The sequence below is a fragment of the Desmodus rotundus genome, chromosome 5, assembly GCF_022682495.2.
Source record: "Desmodus rotundus isolate HL8 chromosome 5, HLdesRot8A.1, whole genome shotgun sequence".
NCBI lineage: Eukaryota > Metazoa > Chordata > Mammalia > Chiroptera > Phyllostomidae > Desmodus > Desmodus rotundus.
This window is the reverse complement of record NC_071391.1, coordinates 31465283-31485012: the sequence shown is the minus strand read 5'-3', so window position 1 is coordinate 31485012 and position 19730 is coordinate 31465283. Positions and strand designations below refer to the sequence as shown.

The window sequence follows — 19730 nt, the reverse complement described above, 5'->3', positions numbered from 1 at the left end:
TGCTAAGTGGGGCGGGGCGGTCTGCAGCTGCACCTAGACTTCCTTCCAGATGTGCAGAAGAGCAGCAGCAGCTGGGGGCAAGACACAAAACACATACTTTCTCCAGGCTGCCACTGAGACAGTGGCAGAAACGGGAAGGAGCGTTAGGCCTGTGGAGAGCAGTGTTTAGAAGTAGGGCTGGATGGTTCAGCCCGCTCACTGGCCTCCGCTAGCCTCCCAAATGTTAGATAGCGCTGACATTCTCACCATTAACTTTTCCCTTTTGGATCACACTCTGAAGACGGGGCCTTGTTTCTGGAGAGCTTCCATGGGAATGTAGCTATAGTAAAAGCAGGAGAATGTGCTGGTTCAGATCACAGGCTCTGGAGCCAGAGTGCCTTGGATCGAATCCCAGCTCTACCACTTACCAACAGTGACCATGGTGGATGACTTACCCTCTCTGTGCCTCCTTTTCCTCATCTGCAAAACAGAAGGTGATGGCGTTAGTACCTCCTCAGAGGGTTGTTATGAGGATGAAATGAGTATTGAATATAAAGTGCTTGGAACAGTTGCTGGCATGTGGCACTATTCAGTAAAAGCTAGTTATTATTACCAGAATGTAAGTAACGTGAGGTGAGGGACTTGGACGTGTTCACATCTGTATCTAGGTTCTTAAACAGTGCCTGGCACATAAAGGAAGTCAATAAATATTTGATAGGTGGGGTGGATGGACAAAGAGGGACAGATAAATATTATCTGGGAGGAAAGAGTGGACCCTGAGGACATCTCCAGACCTTTTCCTGAAAGTGTTTTTAGATGAGGAAATGGTCCAGCTGTGTGATGTAGACAAGAGACGTAACCTCTCTGAGCCTCAGAGGGATTACAAACAAACCTGCTTCATGGAGTTCCTGCAAGGATTAAGTGATTTGGCCCCAGTATACCTAAAAGTTAGTTGCTGCTGTTAGAAGCCAGCCTGGATGGCGGGGGCTCTGGGTGGGGCTGGGAGCTAGGGCAGTGGGGAGCAGAGTGAAGGGAGATTGGACAGGAACCTGCCCCAGCTTACGGGGGCAGCGCCTTGGGGGGCAGGGGGGTTTAATGAGTCCTACCCATTTACGTTCTGAATAGAGAAGTAGACACCAGAGTCAGGTGCTGGCTTTAAAGAAATAATGAGTTTATCACTAATTTGGATTAGGACATTCAGGGAGGACCCAAGGACAAAAGAAGGCCCTTACCCATTTTCACTCACCTACCTGGCTTCCACATCACTGTTCCACCCTGGACAAGTATGAGTGGGGGGGGTGGAGAGAAGGGCAGGAGCACTTCCAGAATTGCCAGGAAGGGGTAAGGGGGAATCTGCTTCTGGGGGCCCCTTGGGAACCTAAGGAAAGGGAAAGAAAGGTTCCCTGGCAGTAGGTCCCCCCACACATGAGGGCTCCCCACTCTGGGAGGAGAGGGGTAGTTTTGTTCTCCCACTGGCAGCCAGCTGCGGTGGGAGAACAAAACTTGGGGCCCAGCACGGAAGGCTCTGCCATCACAAGGACCCCCCAGGCATCACCTCTATTTCCCCAGGGTCACAGGTAACTGGGGAATTCAAGGTTACGTGTGTGTTTATTTTCTCAGTCTGGCACCTGCCCTGGCCCACCCCCTTCTCACAACCCCTCTCCTGGGCCCAGGACCCTGCCACCGTCTCCGCGTGGGGGCGGGGGGCTCCTCACAACCAAAGTAATTAGAGTGTCTACTTCTTCCTAATTTTGTAAAATAATACACTGATTGTTTTTGGCCTTTTCATTGGTTAAATTTTATCCATCACTAATTTATCTAGAAAAATACACCAGGAAAGAAACTTATAAATCTTCCATACTGCTGTTAGTATCCAAATATAGTTATTTTCCGCAGGCTGGTCTCTCTATTCTGTTCCTTGACTCCTCTAATCAACCTGTGTTTTCTTTCCAGCCGGAGGAGAAATGCCAGTCAGAGGTAAGGAACGTTTGCTGGTTGATTTCCTCTTTCACTGGCATCCATTATCTTACCCAGCCCAGCCTGGAAACGGACTCCCACAGCAAGTAACCCTGTCCTCGGTCTTCTTTAGATTCGCAAACTGCGGCGGGAGTTGGATGCCTCCCAGGAAAAGGTTTCTGCTTTGACCACCCAGCTGACAGCAAATGTGAGTATGGACTCTGGGCCACAGCTGTCGGGAGGGGCAGCGGCCACTGAGACCTGCTGAGCATCCCGCCCCGGAACACCGTGGAAGCCGCGTGGTGTCACACACGGGCTGTAGCATCATGGGTGTGGGTGTTGGCACTGACACTTACAGGCTGTGCTTTGGGCAAGTTCTTTAACCTCTAAGTTTGTATTTGCTCCTCTGTACTATGGGTGATGATATTACCCATCAAGCCTGTCATGTGATCAGTACCTGGGCTATATTAAGTGCTCAGAAATGTTCATTTCCCTTCCCTTTCTCTTTCTGAAAATTTTCATAGATGGGGGAAAAAGGTGGTGGGGGAGGAAACCTAAGGTTTCACAATAAATAGCTGACTGCTCTGTAATTATAATATACACAATTACGTGTTCAGGGGGCACTGCCAGGCAGCACTCAATTCAGCAATTGTTTAAGTGCCAACTATGCCCCCAGCGCTGTGGGTTCAACAGCAAAGCAAGCAAGTCGCTGTCACTTTAGTGTTCTTTGTCTGGCACAGCAGAGAGACAAAACAGTTTTGCCATAACACAATAACTGTTATGATAGAGATCAAGGGGAAAGGTTGTGGGAATGTGTAGGAGGAGCACCTATCTCAGTCTCGGTGGGGTAGGAGGTCAGGAAAGGCTTCCTGGAGGAGGTGACATCTGACAGATACTGTGTAGGGGGAGGTGCATGGGGAGGACAGCTTTCTAACTGAAAAGTGTAACTGGTGCAAAAGCCCGAGGTGAAAGGTCTTCATGCATTTGGATGAGAGGCAGGGTGGAGGGGAGAAAGAAGGAGGTGCCGATGAAAGGTCATGGTCAGGGCTAGTTGAAGAGGCCCTCAGCTGTTAGGTGGGAGGTGGGGCTTCCTTCTGAAAGCAGTGGAGCCCTCTCAGTGGGCTTTCAGCAGAGCTGTGAGGGGTCTGGTGTGGTGATAGGGTCAGTGAGGTGAGAGTACAGGCAGAGAGCTCCTACTCCATCAGACCAGTGTATAAAGGAGACCCGTGCAGGGCTGAAGTGTGGGAGGCAGAGCCTGAGGTTTGGGAAGGTGCTGAGATGCCTCTGGAGCAAGACTTCCCACCCAGGAGTACGCGGCCCAGCCTGAGTCTGCGCACACAGGTGCGTGAGTCTGTCAGAAAACAATCTGTGTGACCCCATAGCTGCTAAGCAAAAAGCAAGCTCAAAAGGTCACCTTCCTTGGACCAAGAAGCTTGGTCCAAATTAATATTTTACCTGCAATTCTGGCCCAGGTAATTCCTGGCTTGAGCCCGAGCCTACTCAAGGAAACCGTTTCTCTTTAAAGTCTGCACGTAAGTGTCTTGCACAGTGCTGGCCCTTGATTGCAAGCTCAATAACCGGTGGCTGCTGTCACTAGTATTCATGTTTCTGAGCGCTCTCGCATTTCTAGAAATCTTAATTTTTTTCCCAAAGCCCTGATGTACTAGGCCACTGTGTGTTTTGTAATCCTTTACTTTCTTCACCTCGTCCACCATCAGTAACGCCATCAAAAGACCATCAGAAATTGATGTGAAATCTGAATTTTGAGGTTTAGATCCTATTCAGAAAAACAGCAGAAGTATTTTCCTGAGGGCAGACTCTTTTTCTAGGTCACCATTTGAATCCAGAACCACCCACAGACCCAACACGCCAGGCTCTGCTGGGTATAATCCCAGTGAGTGAGATTGGACAGCAACCCCTCTCCCAAGTGCTTCGGAGCTACTCCCCTAGTTAAGAATTACAGCTGTCAATGGTTGCTCCTCACTAATAAAAAAAGCAGTAATTTACTTATAATGAACTTGGGTTCATTCTTCCAATGACCTCCTGCTCCGTGGGACCTTACATTGGGCCATTTGAAGCCCTGCTTTCTGTTCCAGAGGAGTCAGAGGGAGATCTCTCTCATCTTCCTATTCTTCTAAAAGTGTGTGTTGCTCCTCACAAACACCACTGAATCCAGTATTGTCTTAAAGTAAATATTTAGTCTTACCACACACCACCGGCAGTGCTAACGTGTTTTATTGTCTGCCATCTCTCCCACAGGCCAAGCTGTGTTTGTTTTTCTAGGACAAACTACTCAAAGCCACCTTCTCTGGGTGTTTTTATACCACTCGTGTTTGTTTTCCCGGGAACACGAGGATGGTGCCGAATGAGAGAGGGCTGTTGTGTGGCTCTGAACCAGGCTTCCAGCGGCCTCAGCCCGTATTTTCATAGTTGCCTTCGTACAGAAAGTCAGTCCTTTCGTTCACCAGCAAAATGCAGACCTCTGGTTCTTTTGAGCGAGTGCGGTTTCTTCTGGAGCTTTGCAAAAACACTTTCTCACTAGCAGCCTTCATGGGGTCGGGTTTTTGTTTTCAGTGGAAGAGAAAACATGAATGCCCACTGATAGAATCACGGGTGGCGATCAAACAAAGATTTGACATAAATGGAAATTCAGTCCTTTAAACTTGACCTTGTCATTCCCCTGAAATGCAAGGATAGCCATCATTCTTTTTTACATCCATGTCCTGGCCCACTTCCTTCATCCACTGTGTGACTGTCTTGAATGAAATTGGCTCTGGTTTGGCCACATTCTCCAGGGCAAACTAAAGTATATCTCTTTCTTTTTAAGTGCGAAGGCATTCTCTCAGTTTTTAAGAGAGAGCAGGCGTAGGAGCTGGCTAGTCCACTTCACATTTCCATTGTAAGTGGCCCTCCCCCCCACGCCAGGTCCTACGGCTGCTGGAAGAGACTCAGCTGTTGATCTTAGAGATGATCTTATCCTCAACCATTCCCATTTAGTGACGTATAGTGACAGAGGCCTCTGACTCACTCCTCAAACCTCTGCTCCTCAAATCGCAGCGTCCACTGACCCTCCGCACAGCCCAGGACAGTGATGCCTCCCCCACCAGATGTTTTCCAGCTTTCATTCTCCACTATGTGCATCACCCGTCTTTTCTTCTGGAATTTTCCAACATGATCAAATCTTATCTTCTCCTAAGACTCTCAAGTGTCCTGCTGGTCCTTGTCATCCCTCCTACAGCCCTCTGTGTGTGTACTACGCGCCCCTCTCCGAGAAGCCTATCTCGATCTCCTTACTCCAATGTTCTGATGGTATCTTTGGCCACTTTCTCATTCCCAGACCTCTTCCGTTCCTTCACACTGTTCATTCATGCCTGTGTTTCACCTATATTATTTCATGTAATGCTCACAATAATCCTGGGGGGAAATAAATATTGTTTCCATTTTATGGATGAAGAAACTGAGCCAAATAGGGTTAGATGATTTGTCCATTCTTTATTCTTGGTTCTAACAATATTAACCAGGATCCTCAGTCAACCAACCCATCTATCACCTCCTGCTCTGTGGAATAAGGAAGAAGTCTTAGTGTTAGAATACACAGTTGCCTCTTGCCCTTGAAGGAGGGTTGCAGAGTGGGGGGGCAGACGGGAAAATATCACATTTCTCAATTCTAAGACACACATTTTTCTTTTCACATGTTAACATCTTTGAAATTTGGATGCATATTTTAATTATAATTGGCAGCATTTTGAAAAATGTCTTAGTAAGATATAAAATAATGGTGCCTTGTGTTTTAACAGAGGTTTGTAAAAGTGCAGGGGAGCTCAGGGGAAAGTCGTAACTCCCTGGGGGAGCAGAGGAGGGGTTCTCTAAGGAGGTAGCAGATGGGCCTTTCCGTGGCGCTTTATTAACCCAGATTATAACAAGCGAAATATGCCAACCACTTTGCTCGTTCATTCTACAAGCGTGCTCAGTACGAGCCCCTACTGTGAGCGTGGGGTATGGTGAACAAAAGGGCATCCTGCTGTGTGGCTGAGACATGCGAATCGGCTCCTGCAAAGAGCACGTGCAGTTTTGCCTGTGATACCACAAAGCACAAAGCAGCAGTTCGGTGTGCTTTTCAGAGTAAATATGAAGGAGCCAGCCCAATCCGGGGGTGTCATGAATGCATGAGCTGAGATCTCTCGAATTAGACAGGGAGGCAGCTGGGGGGTAGAGCACTGCAGGAGGAGGGGAAACTGTGTATAAAGGCCCTAAGGTGAGAGGAAGCATGGGGCATTTGAGACATGAAAAGCTAGAGTAACAATCCCAGAGGGTGCTGGGCAGTGGGGCTCAAGAGACTGAAGCATTGGACAGGGGCTAACTCGCGTGGTCCTGTGAGGATTTTCGTCTCTAAGACTTTGCATCATTTAAGCACTGTCACCCTACAGGGTAATGTAACTCGGACTGTGTCTTCCCCTCCAGGCCCACCTTGTGGCAGCCTTTGAGCAGAGCCTTGGAAACATGACAATCAGGCTTCAGAGTCTGACCATGACGGCCGAGCAGAAGGTAAGGCAGAAAGGGTGTTTTTTCCCCTCCCTGCTTGGAGTTAAAAAACACACCTAAACATAGTATCCTCTTTCATTCCAGATAATCGTATAGATTTTAGAGTAAGTCTGTTGAGTGAAAATGTGACCTAGATAGCCAGGTGGTACCTTGATCTGTGACAGATACGACATAGTCCTCTTTCTGCTGTTTTTATCAGCTCATGCATGCACATTGGAAATTGGCCCAGCTTGGTGTTTGAGACAGAGGTTGATGAGAACCCCTTTAGTTCCGACCTTCCAGTGCTGAAACTTGCACTTCGGTTGAACTCTGTGCAGAGAATGATTTTAGAATAACCAACATTTTTTTTTCCTGCTTCTCAGGATTCAGAGCTGAATGAGTTAAGAAAAACCATTGAGCTGCTAAAGAAACAGAACGCAGCTGCCCAGGCTGCCATTAACGGAGTAATTAACACACCAGAGCTCAACTGCAAAGGTAAAGGAACTGGCACAGCCTTCAGACAAACAGCCTGCCCCCCTAAGGAACCTTCCCCTGACAAGGAATGATGCAACGGCCTGCCAGAGAGTGGGTGTCCGTCAGGGCAGGTCCTGGAAGGCGAATACGTCACCCAGTTACTTCTGCCCTCTGGGAAGATAGCTATTCCATCTCATCCTCTTTGATGTATCTCAGAAATGGAAGAAAATTTATTTCTATTGGCCAAGTGTCAAAGTATTTCATAGCCCTTAACTTCACCGATGCTTTGATGTTTACGTATTGATGAGGGACAACCTGAAATGGGCTCATCTCATGTTTGTCCAGGAAAAGATTTGTGAGTGAATTGCTTTGTCCCTGTGTCACTTACTCGGGGGGGCAGTGTGGGTGTGAGGATGAGTTACCTCCTGCAATAATGGTTTTAACAGTAAGAATAGAAGTCATAGCGATATAGCTAACATTTATGGACCACTCGCTGTGTTCTAAGTGCTGTATCAGTGTTTCAATGATTTAATTGATGATCTCATTTTCTTTCCGCAACACCCATACGAGTGCAATACTGGGCCTCCACATTGTACTGGTGGGGACAGAGTTTCAGAGACAAGAGTCACTTCCTGAGATCACGGAGTAATTAGAAACAGAAGTGGGACTAGACCCAAGTCTGTCTGGCTCTGCACTGGTGCTCTTTAAAACCAGGTTGTAGGTGTATACACGCTCTGTGCTCGTGAGGAAAACTGTCTGCAACTATTTTGGAATCACTGACATGTCAGGCAATGACATGTGTCAGTGTCATTCTGGTACCACTGTTGTTTCAGATATCAGGCCTCCTGCAACCTTGATGTTAGAGTTGACATGGGAAGGATTAGCAAGAGCTGGCCAGGCAGAGTGGAAGGAAAAGGGCATTCCCGGAAGAGGGAATAGCCTCTGGAAGGGCCCTGAGTTGAATGGGCGTGGCGTTTCCAAGGGGATGAAAGGTGGCCAGCACAGCGAGGAGGGGGCACTAAAAACATCTATCTAAAGCTTAAGAGAGCTGGTGCTGGGGGAGTTCTCTCTAAGCCTTCTTGTGCTTATGTAAAGTAGAGAGAAAGAGGTGTCCTCATTTAATTGACCAAATGGTATAGCACCTATCTGCTCAAGGACCTGAATAGCAGTAGTGAGGGACAGCAGGTGATGTCTCATGAGAGATACCTAGTAGTCCTTGAGTGTGTGGACTTAGGTGTGAGAGTTTTTTTCCCTAAGACAAAGGAATGGGCTTACGGCAGCAGCTGCTGACGTCCTGCCTTGGGTCTGCAGGGAATGGCACCTCCCAGTCCGCAGACCTCCGCATCCGCAGACAGCACTCCTCCGACAGTGTCTCCAGCATCAACAGCGCCACCAGCCACTCCAGTGTGGGCAGCAACATAGAAAGTGATTCAAAGAAAAAGAAGAGGAAGAATTGGGTGAGTGTACATCCAGAGACTCTCGTGAGACTAACAGAGTCAATCTCAGAACCAGCATCCCCCCAGACAAAGCCCAGGCAAGCTCTTAACTTCCTAACGCAGACCTTTGGTTTGTGGATAGGTTTCTACTAAAATCAATATTGTGCTCAGCCAAACCCTAGGACTTATGACATTACCACCACCTTACAGTTTTTCTGTTCGTGAGACTTTATGTGAAGTACTCATCTTTGTTTCATATATGTGTCATTTCTTCCTCATCATATTTTGGCCAGAAAGTTCCAGGTACTAGAGCAAATTTACTCTTAAGTGGTTTCTTCTTATCTCCAAAGTATATTTTGGAGTGTTACCACTAATTACCCGTTGTTAATCATAATCCTTACCTATTTCTTTACACAATCACCTATGGTAGCCTCAAACCACCCTTCTTTTTGAGAAATTTTGACCATGTTCTCTAAGTAAAATTTTCATACTGGTGATGTTAGCAGTCATTGAATGGTTCTCAATTAGGAGGTTATACCTCAGAATGGCAAGTTCAACGGCACCAGTCTCCAAAGCAGTGTTTCTCCATGTTTCCATGACCCAATGTGCTCCGTTACTTCCTATTCAGTGACATCTTGAACAGTTTTTCCCTTTCTCCTGGGGAAATTCCACTCCTCTCTCCTCACCCAATCTCTAGTTCTGCTGTCCAGACCATGCACCTCTGATTGACATTTGCTGCTCCCTGTCCTCAGTCCAAGTGGAACTGAAGTTGGCCAGTACTCAAAGGGCCTCATTTGTCAGTGCCAATAGCATCGTGTTTTCATAGTAGCTTTAATGTCCTCATTCGTTCCATACACTGCTCGCTCATTTTGTGTTATCTTGGATGGGTGGCGAGGTCTGGGATTAGGGGAGTTAGGGATTCAGTGATTTTGATTACTGATGACTTGTACCGGAGGCAAGCTAACAAGCCAGTTTCGTGTGACCCTCTCATCATTCTGATGGAGTTTTTTCTTTTAAGTTACTAATGGCTTTTAGTCAACTCATTTGCTATGATTTAAACAAATAGAATTAACTCATGTTACTGTTTCTAATACGCTGTTGGTAACTATGGTCCGATTTGATTATCAAAGTGGTAGGAGAGAATTCTCTTGTATGACAAGTTGTGGCTCTCCATGTTCTTCAGTGTGAGAAATAAAACTTACTCACTGCTATTGGGGAGCATGGGTAATTTGCATCCTCAGATAATCCCAAAGCTTAATTCTGTCTAAATTCTGTAATCTCCTCTTCCACCTGGCATTTCACCAAAGGTGGAGGCAAGGGTATAGGTTGATGGCTTATGTGCCTTATGCCTTTGTTTCTATAACTACTCTCTCAAAATATGATCAGAAGTAGGAATAAGAAAGAAATATGATGTAGATTCGCCTGCAAGCTAGACATAGAGTTTGTTATGGATGAAACATTGATGGGAGAAGAATCCCATTAATTATTTCAGAATGGCCCATTTTCTGAATTTCTAAATGGCAAAGAAAGCCCCCAGACCATGTTTTTAGAAGAAAAAAGGAGTTTAGGAAAAGGAGGTTACTTTTTTTTTTTAAAGATTTTATTGATTTACTTTTAGAGAGAGGGGAAGGGAGGGAGAAAGAGAGAAACATCAATGTATGGTTGCCTCTAGCATGCCCCCTACTGGGGACCTGACCTAGCCTGAAGTTCAGGCATGTGCCCTGACTGGGAATCGAACTGGCGACCCTTTGGTATGCAGGCCAGTGCTCAATAATCCACTGAGCCACACCAGCCGGGCAGGGGGTTGCTTTTTAAAAGACCTTTTTTTAAGACGTAACTTTACTTTCTGGCCTAGAAGAGTACATGCTTACCATGATTTTCAGAAGAGACATTGTACTTCAGTTCTTTATGGTCTCATTAGAATTTCGAGGTCCAATTTGTGATATACCAGTTTCTTTCCCCAGTATGGTGAATAATTTTTTTTTTTTTTTTTAGTAACACAGCGAGGTGTCTGATTCTCTGCTCCCTGTGTTATCTCATGTGTGTGCAAGGCTAGCAGGAGCCCCTAAGTGCAGGTATCAGGGAGCTCTCCAGCGCGTAGGGACCAGCGCAGTTGTGCGGCTGCCCCTACTTGCTGAGAAGAAAAGACACCCCCCCCCAAAAAAAAAACAAAATTAAGGCACAGAGAGGTGACTGATGAGGGACAAAAGGGTGAGGAGCACAGGTAGGGGGGGACAATTATTCCAACCAGACAGAGAAGCTGGAATAACTCAGATCGTTGGGACTTCCAGACTCGCTATTCTTTTCCTTGCATCACAGAGGAAGATGCCCCTGGTACTTCAGAAGACTTGTGGTCTTACTGGAAACCTCCTCTCGTGTGGTGTTTATAATTAGTCATGTTGTGTCTGAAAAGTCCAAAGCTTTCCCTGTCACTGGCTTTCTCTGTTAAAAATTGTCTTTTTTCCTCCCCCTCCCCCATTTTTGCTTGCGTTTTCCCTGGCAGGTCAATGAGGTAAGCAAGTCTGTTAATATCAGATACCAAGCTAACCCATCCATTGATATGACTAACCTCATCCGCATCCGTCACCACGTCTGAGCATCCTGCTTTGTTGCTGTGTGACCTCATCCTCCCCACATCCACCTGCTGAGCCAGGCTCTGTCTTGCTGTTGGCATCTAGTCTCGAACCAGGAGTAGGCATGGAATGTTACCCAAGGTCCAGTCCTTTGAGCTGTCCACACCAGATAACTTTTCTTCCCTTAATGCACTGATTGGAGAGAGCTGTTGGGAACTTTTTTCATGGGTGGGAGGAAAACGTGGGAGACTTAATTGCCCTTTTGCCTGCATGTTCCTGTTTTGCCAAGGCCTACATGTTGGTCTCAGCCCCCGCCAGGCTGACGGTCTTGTCTGTTCAGTTACGCAGCTCCTTCAAGCAAGCTTTCGGGAAGAAGAAGTCCCCCAAGTCAGCGTCCTCTCATTCAGACATTGAGGAGATGACGGATTCTTCTTTGCCTTCCTCGCCAAAGTTACCGCACAACGGTTCCATGGGCTCCACTCCACTGCTGAGAAACTCTCACTCCAACTCTCTGTAAGTCCGTCCGTCGGGGTCAGATGGCATCTCTCTCAGATAGGAGAGGCTGGGAGTCCTGTTTTGTTATAACTGCTCCTTGGGATCCTTGATGTCTTGCCTTCATAGGACCATGCAGGTTCCTTCAGAGTTTTAGGACTGGGGAGGTGGAAAGGGAATAGAAACTTAGGGTTTTGTTCTGGTGGCCTATCACTGTGGCTAATCAATTAGTAGGCTGGTGTCGGGCAGGTCGCTTAACCTCTCTTTGTTTCCATTTCTTTGTCAAATTGGGGTAATGATTGTCTACTTATCCCATCCTATGGATTGAGCAAGAGAATGGGTATAAAAGAGCTTTTGCAATCATCTTTCTGTGAGGGGGAGGCAATGATACAAGAGTTGGCTCTTTTTGCTGAAGTTCTGGCTCATTTGCGGGACAAGGCTTAGAGTGATTACCCTTTTCTTCTTTGATTGTTGACTCTCTGAAGTCAGCACACGGAAACTGGAAGTTTTCAAAAATGGAGAGATTGGGTGGCAATTCTCTTACCCAAATGGCTTATATTTTGTAATATGACTCATCCCCCTGACCTCCCCTAGTAATTTAAAATGAATCCATTTGTTCAGAGCTCTTTGGGAGCCCGGCTGGTTCTATGAAGGGAGGACAACGTATCCGCTCACTTGGCAATGGTTCATGCGCTGTTCCCCTTGGTGACTGGTTGCTTAGATGGGGTGAGTCATCTGCTCTTGCCCGGCCAGCCGCCCACGATTTGCACTGAGCACCCACTGGTCATTCTCCATCTGAAAACATCCCATGCCCCATCTAACTACATAAGGCCCAGATTCTAAGGGCAAGAACATGTCAAGAATGACTTGGGACAGACCCAGGTGGGGACCCAGGTGTCAGCTTAGAAGGTGGCACAGCTGGCTTCCTACAGAATGGGGAAGATTGGCCCTGCTCCTTGGGGCTGACTCCCGTTAGAGACCAGGCCAGGAGTGAAAGAAGAATTGAAGCTGAGGTTGTCTGCAAGGACGGTTCTCCCACAAGATGAGACAGCGCCTGGGAGAAGAGGGCCACTCACTGTGCCTGGGGTTCGAATGGCCACTGAGCTAGAGTGAGACAAGGGAGTGGGATGGCTGTGGACACCTCAGTTTCCTCCGTGAAAATGGGATTCATTACGTCTACCTCACTGGTGTCTGCTGAGGGCCAAGTCAGATACCGTGTGTGATGGGCTTCCTTCCTCCCATTACGTCCTCCTTCATTTCAGGAGGGCAGGTCTGTGGGGCCATCCCTGAGTCCCCTTACCCAGCCAACCAGCCCACTGAAGACAGCAGCTACATGAGGGTCCCGAGGCCAGGCTTACGCAGTGGGTGCAGGGAATGAGGGCGAGAGGATCGGCCCTGTCTTTGTAGCACACCAATTGCACAGGCCCCATGGAAGACGGGAAGTAGACGAGGAAACAGAGCACAGGCCCTGACGTTTTAGCAACCCCACTCACCAGTGAAGCATGGTCTTCTGTGGCCTTCATTTTACTTAGTTAGATTATAGCTCCTCCCCCCTCGGGCAACACCTGGTAAGAGGGTGGCTGCAGAGCCCTGCGCTTGCATTACAGGCGACGGTAAAGCCTGTGCAGGGGCCGGGAGAGGAGCACTGGGGACTGGACCTCAGTGCTCAACCAGAGCCCTGTGTTCTTCTGTGAAGGGTGAGGCCGGTCACCCCTCTCATCCACCCTGCTCTGGCCCACTTCCTCCTCTTCCAACTCTCCAGTCACACTCCCTCCCTCTAGTCTTTGCCCCCTGCTGGTACACTTTCCCCCAAGATACTCATTTCCTCCAGGTGTTCGCTCAGTGTTCCCTAATTAGTAAGGCTTTGCCTGTGCACCATGCAAAAAAACACAACAACACACCCTCCACCGCCCCATCCACTTCCTCTACCATCCCCTCTGCCCCCTCCCATTTCATTTATTACCATTGCAAATATCTCTGACCCGTTATGTACATTTTTTTTTCTTGTCTACCACCGTCCTCCACCACCACCCCAAAATCTACAGTCTAAGCGCCATGGAGGTAACTGCTCCGTTGGTTTTGCAGACGTTCAAGTATTAGGTGGAATGAATGAGTGGCTGTTGTGGGAGTGGATTTAGGATATATTCTGGAGGAGAAGTTGAAAGCACGTGGTGACGTTTGAGGCGCCCAGGAGACGTTCACATGGAGGTGCCAACCAGCCTAGAGTGTGCGGAGGTGCAGATTTGGGAGACAGGGGCTCATTGCTAGTATTGAAAGCTGGGAAGCTAGTGAGGTTCTCCAAGGGGTTGAATGGCGATGGAGAAGAGCCAGAGGGGCAAGGCCTGAGCTCTGGGACACTCTATTTGAGGAAGAGACAGTAGAGCAGACAGGGAGGTTGGAGGGAACCAGAAGCAGAGAGAAGACCCTGTTTGGAGGCCGGAATTCTGACCTGGCCCAATGCCGCTGGGTGGCCACGTGGGATGAAGAGAGAGAGGCAATGATGCACTCAGCCACATGGGACTCCAGAGACCATCTCGAGACTCGAGACCTCTCCTTCCAAACCACTTTCCCCACAGGGGTTGGGCGGGGCCGACTCTTGGCTCTCCAGTGCCTGTTGGACATTCCACAGCGTCCAAGCACACTGGAGATGTTTGTGTTTGGTTTCCTTTTCCAAAGGGTGGGTAGAGAGCAAATGCCTCTTCCCAACCTCGAAGCGTTTGTAAGAATGTGCAAATCTACATGTGAGAGGGAGTTCAAAGAAGAAACCAAAGGCAGAGGAGTGGGGACTTCGAAAAGGCCCCACCCGGTGGGCGAAAGGAATGGTGCTGTGGGAAGGCATCGTTTCCCACACTCGAGGCATTTAAAATTAGGTACGCCACCAGCCCTGCCTTTTGGACAAGGCAGCGGGAATGTGCTGGAACAACACGTTAGGGACTGAGTGGAAAAGATACGTATCTGGTTGCTGTAGTAAGCAGTCCATAAAGTGAACTTCTGAGTGCCTCCTGAGTGCAGGGCGTGACCTGTCTGTTACCAGCGACATCACAGAAGTCAAGTGTGGGAAGGAACTGAGGGGGAAGGGTCTGCCATGGGCAGTACAGATAGGGACTGACTCTTGGAGCTGCTGCAAAAGACCTTGTTTTCAACGCCATCTCTGTTGTAGGACAGCCCTCTGGTGGGGCAGTTTGTTTCTGAGAACTGGCCCATGTGGCGGGGAGCTGGGGGGCAGAGCACAGGAGGGCCTCCTGCAGTTACTTCCAGCACAGACTTGCTTCATTCTGGTTTGTATCCCTTTGTAGAATCACTGGCCAAGCTTTGCAAAGTTACCCATGCACTATATTCCACAAAGCGGGTGGGTGCCGAGGAGTTTATTTGTCTCTTGCGGAGAAAGCTTTCTAGGGAAAAGGTACTGGAGCAAAGTGCCTTGCAGTGGGGGTACAGACAGAGCAGACTGACACAGTGTGAATCACAGCTGGCCATTCTCTGCATAGACTTGGAGCTTTCAGATCTGGGCAGGGCATGGTGTGGCCAAGGCCACGGTGTCACACTGGGACAGAGTTCAGACTTTATACTCCATTGAAATCAGGAAACTGTAGTCCTCTCGAGAACCAGTGTTTGCAAGCTCCCCCTGCAAAACTCCCAGACCAAAAAAAAAACAGCATGACCATAGTTAAACCTCACAAACCCTGGCTATTCAAAGCAGAGCTGAGGGGCAATGGGATGATCTGAATTCAAAAGATATTTCTGTCTTTCCAGCCCTTTTAGTCCCAAATCCGTTGGCCTGAGTTCTTCGTAGGTATGAAATGGGAATAACTACATTTTTCAGGATCCCTTAGAGGTCTCAGAAGATTTGGAAGCAGAGTAGTTTCCTTGGCTGCTGAAAACTCTTAAAAATAGGAGGAGGGTTTTACTCTCTTTATCTCTCAAATCAAAACAGTTCAGATACAGGTCAAGAAAATAGCAACAAAAAGATTTGACTGTTCAGGTGTTGATTTTTCTTCTAGCCATTCTGCCCCCGAAATACAGTTACATGTCTTTTAACAATTATAAATGGTTTTTCCTTGGCAATCAACATTTCCACACCCTCACCCAGTCTTACAGGTCAGGTTTTGCTTGGCCCCAAATCCGGTACTTGGGTTTTATAGAACGGGCTCACGTGATTGTTTCTGCAGCGACCACATGTTCACCGTGCCTTTCGGAGATAATCAGCTTCAGCTTTGTAACTTTATGAACTTGGGGTTGTTGTGTTTGGTTGGTTTCTTCTTCAGTCCAAGAAAGGCAATGCTTTCTATTCTGGATTACCCCTCACTCCAGATTCTATGATCTTAGAAATCAACAGAACTTGTTTTTACTAGAACTATCTATTTAACATTACAGTTCCTAATGACCTTTATGATCTTCCGCTTTGGGCTGACTTGCCAGGTATCTGAAGAGCAAACGTCACTAAATCAAGCAAGAAACCCAGCCTAGAAGGACCAGCTCTTAAGAAAGAAGGACTCAGCAGGGTCCCACAGTCTCCTTGCTCTGGGAGTGCAGCTGAGAAAGAAAGACAACCAGCATACTTTTCAGATAAAACTTTGGCTTCTTGCCCTCCCTGACCAGGTAGCTCAGTTAGTTAGAGCATAGTCCCACTATGCCAAGGTTGCAGGTTCGATCCCCAGTCAGGGCACATACAAGAAGTAACCAGTGAATGCATAAATAAGTGGAAAAACAAGCCAATGTTTCTCTCAAAAAAAATCAATTAAAAAAACAAAACAAAACTTGGCTTCCAGACCAGGTCATCTGCTCTGCTCTCTAACTATGTGAGATCTTTCTCCTCCTCGGCATAAGCTTTTAAGCAGCATTGCACAAAGGGGGAGCGAAAGAACGTCAGTCTCTGGACACTTAGGGGAGTGGGTTTTAGTGACTACAGAACTAACTCCTTCCACCCCTATCTTCAGGGTTTTTTCTTTTTATGGCACATAAAAATCACCCCCTCAGCTGCCTGACCCCGGAGTATTTAATCTTTAAAACAGACACTTGACCTCGTTTCTCTGAGTGGTTTTAGATCCCAGGGGCCATGTGGTATCATTATCGGGGCCCAGCTGTGTACATATTGGCAGTGGGGCGTGCGGGGGGTGTCAGGCTCCCAAGGTTACTACTCCCTTTTCTGGCTCTGTTTATCCTTAGATTATTGGAGTTCTGCTAAAAGGCACACAGCAAAAGCATTCTGATTGCCAGATCTCCACAAAGGTAGAGTGTAGAAAGCCATAAAATCTGTGAATTTCAGGTGCTTTTGATAGTATCACCTCCAGGAAGCACGGGGCAGCTGGTTATACTGGGTTACTGCTGAACAAACCTGATGATGGACATGGACCGGTGGTCAGTGGAGGCCTGAAAGGGCATGAACTCAGAGCTGCCTCTGTCAGTAACATTCCTTTCCCTAGAATTTCAGAGTGCATGGACAGTGAGGCCGAGACGGTCATGCAGCTCCGCAACGAGCTGAGAGACAAGGAGATGAAGCTGACGGACATCCGCCTGGAAGCCCTCAGCTCTGCACATCAGCTCGACCAGCTCCGGGAGGCCATGAACCGGATGCAGGTGAGAGCCCAGGAACGTGGGCCTGGACGGCTTGGCAGATAGATGGCTGCCCCCGGCCCTGCCCCAGGGCTGCATCAGAACCTGGTGGCAGACCTGTGCTCTCCTAGCCTTTTTCTCTTTACAGGCCCTCCCGCATATTACTCAAAGACCAGCTTCTAAAAGTATAGAGTAATAACCCTGTCCCTCCTTTATGTAAGACTTTGAGTGGCTCTGCTGTTGCTGCTTGCAAGTGTCACAGTCTCCTTCACCTGGCCTGCCAGGCCTTCTACAGGATCCTTTTCACTTTTCATCCCCGTCTACCACCCGGCAACTCCGCTTTCCAGACTCTCCTCCCCCGCCAGCGGGAGCCCCTGCCTGCACCCTTTGCAAGCCCGGGAACTTGTTCCGTAGTGCTCCTCCACCACGTGTCTTTCCGCATGTATACAAGGACCCTCCCTTTAAGGCTCAGCCTCATGCTACTTCCTCTGTGAAGCCTTTCTAAGTCCTGCGCCTGGAAGTTGGTGCCCTCACCTGAATCCCTTTAGATCTGGCCCTACAGCCCCTCACACCTTCTGCCCTAGATGGAAGGTATTTGGGTCTGCTGAGCTATTTTTTGCATTCCTGTCTCTGGATATAGCACCAGTACTCAGCACATAGTAGGTTCTTTATAATTACTCGTAAAATGAAAGACCTCTGTGGGTTCTTCTAAATGCGACTTCACTGAGAGCAGTGTCTCCCAGCGGAGGTTCCGTGGAACACTCCTTCAGGGAGAGACTCTGAAAGAAGAGCTTCTTGATTGGGCACATTTGGGAAAGGCTGCCCACTGTGTGCCCCTCTCAGATTCACAGTGCGCAGCAGCTCACTAGGAGCTCTGAGAAGCCCCACAGTAAAGAAACCTGGCAGACCCAGGGTCGCTCAGACTGCTTAGATAAGACTCCTTTTCACTTGCCACTCAGCCTCTGGGAAGCATTTCTGAGGCCCTTTCAAAGGCCAGCTCTTGGAAAGGATGGACCCCCGTCGGACAGGCCTCTTGACCACAGCAAACACTGTTGCATCTCTCTGATGGTGTGATTTCCTCTGCCTCTGCTGCGCTACCCACTTACCCTCTTCGGGGACTTCCAGAGCCCTCCTCCAGAAAAGGCTTGTTCGCATTATGTCCACCCAGTAAAGAGCTTCTCTCTTACTCTTTGCAGAGTGAAATAGAGAAGCTGAAAGCTGAGAACGACCGGCTGAAGTCGGAGTCTCAAGGCAGTGGCTGCAGCCGGGCGCCCTCGCAGGTGTCCCTCTCCGCCTCCCCGAGGCAGTCCTTGGGCCTCTCCCAGCACAGCCTGAACCTCACCGAGTCCACCAGCTTGGGTGAGTGGTGGCACGGGGCTAGGGGCGGGACAGCACCTGTGGCTGGCACTCGGTCTCTGAGCCAGAGCCCCAAGATAAGCAGATCAGCAGGTCAAATGGAGAGGCAACAGGCGTGTGTGCACTTGGGGCGCGTGAGTGTGTGTGGGTGTGTCTGCTACCGACATGAGCCCGGCCGTTAGACCACTGTCATGCTTTGCTCCGGCACCACGAGTTCTCCAGGCCATGAGCTCTGATCCCCTTCCCACCATGCTGAGTCTGTTTGATCCATTCTAAGAGGCTGACCTGCAAGCTGAAGGCTGCATCCAAACCCCACAGCAGCAGGTCCCGGTTGGGGCAGCGGCTTGGTCTGGGATCCTCCTGCCTTCAGGCTGGATTCCAGGCTGGCGCAGTAATAAGCGAACATGGTCTAGGGTTCCTTTGTAAGCGTATTGAGGCTGACGCTTTGATTTCTTATCCATGATGCTGCTGTTGCTATTTTGGTTGAGTCTCTCCCTCGCACTTCCATTTGGCAAGGTACATCGTCAGCCTGCTGGTTCCTTGGTTGGTCCACTGTTGGTTTCTGTGGTTGCGTGCTCCATTCTGCCCTCTCCCCTCCCCTGCCACCCCCTCTCCCCTACACCCCCGACACCTGGTTTGTCCCGCTGCTGTGCCACCAAGCAGCGGGGGTGTCAGGAAGCCAGCTTTGCTTTCCCATGTGCCTAAGGCTGTTGATGTTTTCCATTCGCAGACATGTTGCTGGATGACACTGGTGAATGCTCGGCTCGGAAGGAAGGAGGCAGGCATGTTAAGATAGTTGTCAGCTTTCAGGAGGAAATGAAGTGGAAGGAGGTTAGTTGGATCCCTTTCCCTGCTCTGCCTGTCCCTTCCCCAGGTAGAACTACCTAGCTTAGTGATTTCTTCATCAAATCCTGTCTATAACCTCAGTGCCTAAGGTGACTTGGAAATACTACTAATGTTTTCCTTAACTAACAGTAATCCCCAGCAGCATTTTGATACAGTTAAAGTGAGCAGCTAACCCTTCCCTCTCTCCCGTGCTTGGAAAGTCTAATAAAGAGTTGTAAACATGGCCCTACGTTCACTTACACACTGACATCACCCAGCAATGGCTTTTCTGAATGTAGCGTGTGCCCGAAGCACGTCAAAGGCAGCTGAGCACATTTAGTACACAAGGTTCCGAAATAAGCACCAGCTGTCAGAGGCTGCCCGTGGAGAAGACACTGAGGGACAGAGGTGGCCAAGTCCGGGGAGCACGCACTTGGCTAAAAGGGAAGCCGGTGGGACGCCCTGTCTCACCAAGGCTGGGGAGGGGAATCTTTGTTTTCTGAGTAGTTTCTGTTCTCTTCCAGAGTCTCAGGAGGCCATAGTGCCAGCAAGGACTCTTTAGAGG

General features: G+C 48.7%; 1 protein-coding gene across 6 annotated transcripts in view; it reads left to right on the top strand.

Moving 5' to 3' along the window:
- NAV2 (neuron navigator 2) overlaps positions 1-19730 on the top strand; it is a 679412-nt gene that overhangs the window by 637433 nt on the left and 22249 nt on the right. For all 6 annotated transcript variants that reach the window (XM_024558786.3, XM_024558785.3, XM_053924021.2 and 3 more), the window contains 9 exons: positions 1933-1956; positions 2069-2143; positions 6397-6480; positions 6840-6951; positions 8242-8387; positions 11280-11452; positions 16855-17008; positions 18181-18343; positions 19071-19171. In XM_024558786.3, coding sequence (XP_024414554.2) covers positions 1933-1956; positions 2069-2143; positions 6397-6480; positions 6840-6951; positions 8242-8387; positions 11280-11452; positions 16855-17008; positions 18181-18343; positions 19071-19171 — 1032 coding nt within the window. The remainder of the gene's footprint in view (positions 1-1932; positions 1957-2068; positions 2144-6396; positions 6481-6839; positions 6952-8241; positions 8388-11279; positions 11453-16854; positions 17009-18180; positions 18344-19070; positions 19172-19730) is intronic.